The 7908-nt window shown below is 39.2% G+C and overlaps 1 protein-coding gene across 1 annotated transcript; it reads left to right on the top strand.

The window, feature by feature from the left end:
• The first annotated feature begins 2453 nt into the window (after positions 1 to 2453).
• Positions 2454 to 3452, top strand: LOC129495612 (melanocortin receptor 4). The gene has a single exon (XM_055303285.1). The coding sequence runs from the start codon at positions 2454 to 2456 to the stop codon at positions 3450 to 3452; it is 999 nt and encodes a 332-aa protein (XP_055159260.1).
• The last annotated feature ends 4456 nt before the right edge of the window (positions 3453 to 7908 follow it).

Here is a 7908-nt window from a genome sequence, read left to right as displayed (position 1 = left end):
TATTTTATTTTTTTACTTTGTATTTTAAATTCATTGGAGTATAGTTGACAATGTTATATTCATTTCAGACATACAACACAGTGATTCAACATCTCTGTACATTATGCTATGCTCACAAGTGTAGCTACCATATGTCACCACACGACACTATTACGGTATCATTGACTGCATTCCCTAGGTTGTGCTTTTCATTCCCATGACTTATTCATTCCATAACTGAAAGCCTGTTATCTCTCATGTCCCTTCACCCATTTTACCCATCTCTCCTTCCCCCTTCCCTCTGGCAACCATCAGTTTGTTTTTCTGGATTTATAGGTGTGAGCCTGTTTTTGTCCATTTTTAAACAGAGTTGGTTTTGTTTGGTTGGATAGTTGGGTTTTTGTTTTTGTTTTTTTTTGCTATTCACTTTTAAAAGATTCTTACAAATTTTGAATATTATTAACCTCTATCAGATAGACAGTTTGCAAACATTTTCTTCCATTCTGTAGGTTGCCTTTTCACTCTCCTTTTTTTTTTACTTTTTTTTGACTTTTTTTTTAATAAATTAATTTTTATTGGTGTTCAATTTACCAACATACAGAATAACACCCAGTGCTCATCCCGTCAAGTGTCCCCCTCCGTGCCCGTCACCCATTCACCCCCACCCCCCGCCCTCCTCCCCTTCCACCACCCCTAGTTTATTTCCCAGAGTTAGAAGTCTTTATGTTCTCACTCTCCTGATTGTTTCCTTTGCTGCCCAGAAGCTTTTTAGTTTGTTGTAATCCCACTCGTCTATTTTGGGAATTGTTGCCTGAATTTTGGTGTTAAATCCAAGAAATCATTGTTAAGACCACTGTCAAGGGATTGTTGTCCAATGGATATAAAGCTCCACTTATGCGAGAAGAATAAGCTCTAGATATCTACTATACAACATAGTGTCTATAGTTAATAATATGGTATCATACACTTTAAAATACACTAAGAGGATAGATATCAAGTATTCTTACCACAAAACAAATAAACAAAAAAACCAGACAAACAAAACACACACACACAAGAGCACAAGGAAAATTTTGGAGATGGTGAGTATGTTTAGGACCTTGATTGTGATGATAGTATCATGAGTGTAAGCATATGTCCAAACCCATTAAAATGTATATGTTAAATATGTATAATATTTTGTTATATCAGTTGTATCTCAATAAAGCTTAAAGACTGAGTTTTGCCCAAGTATTGATCTTTTTCCTTTTGAGAGCAGAGTAAATATAGTTTATACTATCACCATATGGCTTCTAAATATCATGAATGAGAATAAAACTTTCCCAGCCATGATAACAGAAACTCTGCAGTGGAGAATTAATGGCTATTAGTGCACACACACAAAAAAATGAACCCCGTCTAGAATCCTTGGATAAACTGTAGCTACCTACATCAGTTCTCCCATCCGGAGCACAGTGTACCTGTATTATCAGATATTCTCCCTGTCTTTCAGGTATTGGAAATTGAAGCATTATTTCCTGGATTCTTAATTCAAACAAATTGAGAGTAAACAAATTCAATATCCTGACCAAAAAGGCAGCGTGTCTATTTCAGGAACATAAGCACACAAATGCCTGCGTGGGAGCACACACACACACACACACACACACACACACACACACACACAAACACGTGTCTCTCTTTGAAGCAGAAATAAACCTGGGGGAGCCTGGCTTGTTGTGTTATCAAGGAACAGTCTCCAGGAACCAAGCTGTTTTCCTTGAAAACTTGACAAGGAGAATCCAGTCTCTCTCATCCTGCTTGCTTCCCCCAATTCCACAAGCTTCTGCATCTGGATCCGTGTTGCCCTGCAATTTGTATCTGGAATATCAGCCGTGCCTCACAGACTTCCAGTGCGTTTGGATTGGTCAGGAGGAAGCAGAGGAGGAGCCACTCTGAACATTTTTTTCTTCCCCTCCACACACCATAAAATCAGCAGCAGCCACTAACACTCAGAGCAATGCTTCAGGTTGGGAACTAAGACCGCGGAGAGGCAGCTGATGCGAACATGTGCACGCAGATTCAGCTTCTGGTAGCTCGGCGGCAACTCGGAGAATTACTTGCAAGAGACCTCACTGAATGCCCTAGACTAAAGTTAAGGTGGGAGTGAGGACAAAAAAAAAAAAAAAAAAGAAAGAAAAGAAAAAAGAAAAAAAGAAAAAGAAAAAGAAAAAGCAAAGAGCAGACTCTTTGAACTGAGAATGAGCATTTCAGAAATCAAAGATGTTACAGTGAAGGTGATCGGAGCTGTACCTGGAAGACAGTAAGAGCTCCACTGCCAGCCTTTCGGAGCACGGGGCAGGTACTCAACACCTGGCAGGCCAGCTGGATCCTCAGAACTTTGGGACGCACAGAGAGGAGGAGAACATCACCGGGGCTCCCTGGCCCGAGAGGCCGAATCAGTCCCGAGGGGGTCTGCATCCACTTGTTGCAGGATGAACTCCACCCTTCAGCACGGAATGCACACTTCTCTCCACTTCTGGAACCGCAGCACCTACGGACAGCACGGCAACGCCACTGAGTCCCTTGGCAAAGGCTACCCCGACGGGGGATGCTATGAGCAACTCTTCGTCTCCCCGGAGGTGTTTGTGACTCTGGGGGTCATAAGCTTGCTGGAGAACATTCTGGTGATCGTGGCAATAGCCAAGAACAAGAATCTGCACTCACCCATGTACTTTTTCATCTGTAGCCTGGCTGTGGCCGATATGCTGGTGAGCGTTTCCAACGGGTCAGAGACCATCGTCATCACCCTGTTGAACAGTACGGATACGGACGCGCAGAGTTTCACGGTGAATATTGATAATGTCATTGATTCGGTGATCTGTAGCTCCTTGCTCGCCTCGATTTGCAGCCTGCTCTCAATTGCAGTGGACAGGTACTTTACTATCTTTTATGCCCTCCAGTACCATAACATCATGACGGTGAGGCGGGTTGGGATCATCATCAGTTGCATCTGGGCGGCTTGCACGGTGTCAGGCATCTTGTTCATCATTTACTCGGACAGTACTGCTGTCATCATCTGCCTCATCACCATGTTCTTCACCATGCTGGCCCTCATGGCTTCTCTCTACGTCCACATGTTCCTCATGGCCAGACTGCACATCAAGAGAATCGCTGTCCTCCCGGGCACCGGCACCATCCGCCAAGGGGCCAACATGAAGGGTGCCATTACCTTGACCATACTCATTGGGGTCTTCGTCGTCTGCTGGGCCCCATTCTTCCTCCACTTGATATTCTACATCTCTTGTCCCCAGAATCCATACTGTGTGTGCTTCATGTCTCACTTTAACTTGTATCTCATTCTGATCATGTGTAATTCCATCATCGACCCTCTCATTTATGCACTCCGGAGCCAAGAGCTGAGGAAAACCTTCAAAGAGATAATCTGTTGCTATCCTCTGGGTGGCCTTTGTGACTTGTCTAGCAGATACTAGCTGGGGACAGAGAAAGTACTAAAAACATGCACGAGAGACTTCTTCATCCTCACACAATATGAACTGTGTGCTTGGACAACAGCTGCTTCTTCATTGTAAGGCAGGAGTTGAGAATATAATATGTGTTGCACAAATTCAACTTTATGATGTTTTGATGTGGAAAAAAAATGCCCAGGCTCTGTACATTGCTAATGTCATGCTACTTTTTGGCTGTGCATTGTTAATCCATTTCGACGCTGTAGACACTTTGAATTTCTAGAAAGGAAAAAAGCTTTCATTAAAAGCATATCAGTGTTTCTTGTTTTCACGAGGATTTGGCACTTTGCTTGCTTTAGGAAACATAGAAATCCTAGAATCATAAACTATATAGCCTGATAAGTAGCTTCTTATATTATACTATATCACATGAAATGTGCAGATTTGAATGTAGCATGGGGGGGATATTGGACAATAGATACTTGGTCATTAAAACAATCAACTGAAATTTTAAGTAATAAAATGTGTTCTTTCTCCCTGTTGCAGAAATAGAAATGAAGCTTCTGTTGAGAGAAAAACAGCTTAACACACACACACAAACACACACACACACACACACACACACACACACACGAGATTTTAAGCCATAAAACTATTTCTGTCTCTCAGAGGCGAAGGGATTAATTTGCCCAAGCAAGCAGTCTGATATTTTACAAAGGCAATTCAGTTTGGGGTAGAGGGAGACAGCAGTTACAGGAATTAAAGTATTGTAGACAATTTAAGTTAACATGTGAAGCTGAACTTCCGTATAATCAAACTATTTCCAACAATCGTTAATAAAATCAGAGAATAAAGTCTTTCTATCCCTTTAACCAGGGACCCAGTGTCTGCTGAAATGTGCAAAAAGGGTGGTGTTGCCCTGAGAGATCTGGCTTCCGATCTCTAAAGAACTACACACTCAGCATTGAGTTCTCTCACTTTTCACAGGAAACTGTCTGTTTACTTATGGTTTATTTTCTGCACTGGAGTTTAATTATGCATTATCAAGAACTTTAACTTTACAAACCACATCTATAACACACATACATCCATGCAATATGTGTAAATATCTAAAATAAGGGAAGCTTTGATGCTGATACATGACAAGTAGGAGGGAAGACACCACCTGAATCCCAGAGGGTATCTTAACATAAACCAGCCTTCCACAACCACATTTTGGAAAGTAAACACTTGTTTTCCTCCAAAATAATCCCACAGATTCCATTACTGAGCAGTAAAATCCGTACTTTCCAATTTACATGTACTTGAAAATTAAGAGAGAGAAAACATATTAGGCTGAGGGTTACCAATAACTTATCCTTTGCTTTCATTTATAGTGTCTTCCAGTGCTTAGGGGCAGAGATCACATATGCAAAGGTATTTCTTAAATCAAATATAAATGCTTTACATCTTAACAAAAAGTCCTGAGAAACTTTCAGCATTCATGTGGAAACATTACTTAAAACTGGAATGGCGAAATGCAAGTTTACAAATGAAAGGTGGTACTTGATTCACTAGGATTCCTCTATTTTGATGCAAAATAAGTGTGAGGATTTAAACACAGACTGCTCTAACAGTCAGAACCCAAAGCCGTAGGAGGACACAGATGGTGTTTTTATCTTTGCTACTATTCCTGTCCATTCTTTCACATAGTAAATTTTAGAGGTCCTGGGGACTGGAGATACAGAAGAGAAGGCTCTAAGTGTTCCCATCTTGTGTGGTGGCTGTCTCTTCTATGTCTCCTTCAAGTGTCATCTCAAATGCTGCTTCGTCCATTAAGAACCAGCCCACTTCTCCCTCGAAAAGGAAATCTGGCTCCTTCATCTTTGTTTCTATACCTCCTCTTGGGGCTGTTTAGAGAGCTGGGGTGAGCGTTAGTCATGAACCTGCCTGCCCCACCAGTCTCCTCTGTAAGCCCAGAGCACAACATTAGGCTTCAGTTTCTTTAAGTGCTAAGACAGTGTCTTACTCATTTTTCCTGTTCTCCAAACATCCTTCTGTTACTTTCTCTTTCTCCGGTAAAACCAAGATTCTCCCAGAGGGACATATTACCACCCAAAGTACATAGTTCACATTAGCGTTCACTCCTGGTGTTGTATTTTTTATGAGTTTTGACAATTGTATAATGATATGTTTCCACCATTACATTTATTATACAGAATAGTTTCACTGCCTTAGAAATCCTCTGTGCTCCACCTATGCATCCCTCCTTCACTCCTAACCCCTGGCAACCACGGATCCTTTTACTATCTCCATAGTTTTGTCTTTTCCAGAATGTCATACAGTTGGAATTATATAGTATATGACCTTCTCAGGTTGACTTCTTTTACTTGGTAATATGCATTTAAGATCCCCCATGTCTTTTCACGGTTTGGTACCTCATTTCTTTCTGTGCTGAATAATATTTAATTGTACGGATGTAACATGGTTTATCTATTTATCTACCAAAGGGCATCTCTTGGTTGCTTCCAAATTTTGGCAATTATGAATAAAGCTGCTATAAAGACTTTTGTGTGGACAGAAGTTTTTAATACCATGCCAAGAAGTGAAACTTCAGTATAAATACTGTGTTGTATGTGTCCATCCTTTAATATTTTGTTAAGGGTGATTGAATAATTCAAATACTGGTAAGGAATATACACTTAAGGTGTGAAAGCAGCATCAGATACCTTTATTGAAATTTTCACCAGACAGCTCATTTAAAAAGCATAAGTTATATTAAAAATTATTTTCCATTGGTGAAGTGAGTGATTTTCAAGACTTGCAGTTGACTTAAAAAGTTGTACAGTGATCACCATAACTTGCATGAACAGGTACAAATTTCTGCCCACTTAGCAGCTAGCCTAACGTTCAGACACTATGTCCCAAGCTCTTAATGGTCCCATGTCTCCCATCTGCTCCAAAAGTCTCTGCCCAAATGAAATATTTTGAAATTACTAAAAAACATTTTTGAAGAATTATTTAATAACATGTGAATAAATATTGACTTCTGTTCAATGTTACAAGGAATACACAGAACAGATTCTTTAATATGACACCAACTATCTAAAGAAAGTATCACTGGGAACAGAGCTTAGAGATCATCTTATCCAACCCTCTAAGCAGACTCAGAGAGAGATTGGTTAATGTCAAATGCATAATCAGTGTTAGCACCAAAACCTGATACCCAGGTCCTGACTCCTCATTCAGATTTCCTTGAACCAAAATTCTAGATAAGTACCACTTTCCAGTCATAAAGAAATTCCATGATTGAATCCTGGTTATATCACTATGTAGCTGTGAGGTTTTGTTGAAGTTGAAGTTGGTGTTCTCATTGTTCAATGTACATAATAATACCTGTCTGATGGGAATCTTAGAAGGATAAAAGGTAATTATAAAGACTGAGGTTCCACAGAATAGAGCTCAGTATATACATAGGCACTCAAAACTGTAATTATTATTAGTTTTAAAATGCAAAATAAATGAATAAACCCATACATGGATGAAGACTTACTAGTTTTGCTATTTTTTTTAGACTCAACATGATCAATAGAATCTCAGCCTTAGGCTTAACTACGTATCTTTTCTTAAATCACATTTCATAATTTCCTTAAATTTGTTGGACTTTTTTTGTATAAATAGAAGTATTTAAACAAAGTGGGTACATGGGCATACCTGTTAAAAGGATAATTTGTTATCACCAATAAAGCTAATTGTTTTAAATTTGCAGTGCCACATTCAATACTGAAAAAGGCTAATTAGAAAGATAATGTGCCAAACATGCAATAACCAATTAACACATTTCTCCAAAGATTAAGTGACACTCATTAAACTTAATGCCACAAATTTAAGTGGTAACACACGCACACAACCATTATCTAAGCTAATGACACTGACATTAAATGTACACCCCTGAAAAATACTAAAAATAATGAATTTATCCTCACATCTTGATGGTCAGTTAGTGGTCTGTCACATATTGGTCAAAGCTAAGTAAATGAGAGTAGAAAGAGCATAGGGTTTAGACTAAGGAAATATTGGGTTCAAATCCCAGATTTACCAGCTCTAGAACTTTGGATAAGTCACTTAACTTTGCTAAGCATCTACAGTCTGAAGATAATAATACCTATCATTTCATCATATGGTTAATGATAAATATTAATGTAAAATTAGATACCGGTTTATAGGATCTAGTATAGAGCTTGTCACTATAGGCATCTATCATTGTAATGATCAATCAAATCACACTCATATGTCATCAGAGTTTAGATTCTAGAAAACATAAAACAGTGGTACAGACTTGGATAGCCTCACTTCTCTAGCAGGAGAGGCAGGAATCCACTCAAACATGTTTTCAGCATTTCACTTATTCTTAACAAGTGAAGGAAGTAAGAGGAATCTCTATGTTTATTATTTTAAATCTAAACACATTTGAAACATTTCCAAAAGACTGGGGGAGGTA

The sequence above is a fragment of the Nyctereutes procyonoides genome, unplaced genomic scaffold, assembly GCF_905146905.1.
Source record: "Nyctereutes procyonoides isolate TBG_1078 unplaced genomic scaffold, NYPRO_anot_genome, whole genome shotgun sequence".
Classification (NCBI taxonomy): domain Eukaryota; kingdom Metazoa; phylum Chordata; class Mammalia; order Carnivora; family Canidae; genus Nyctereutes; species Nyctereutes procyonoides.
Note: the sequence above shows the minus strand (reverse complement) of the source record. Positions and strands in the feature narration are given on the sequence as shown.

Excerpts from the sequence above, each read along its gene's own strand:
- LOC129495612 (XM_055303285.1), top strand. The coding sequence starts at position 2,454 with ATGAACTCCACCCTTCAGCACGGAATGCACACTTCTCTCCACTTCTGG.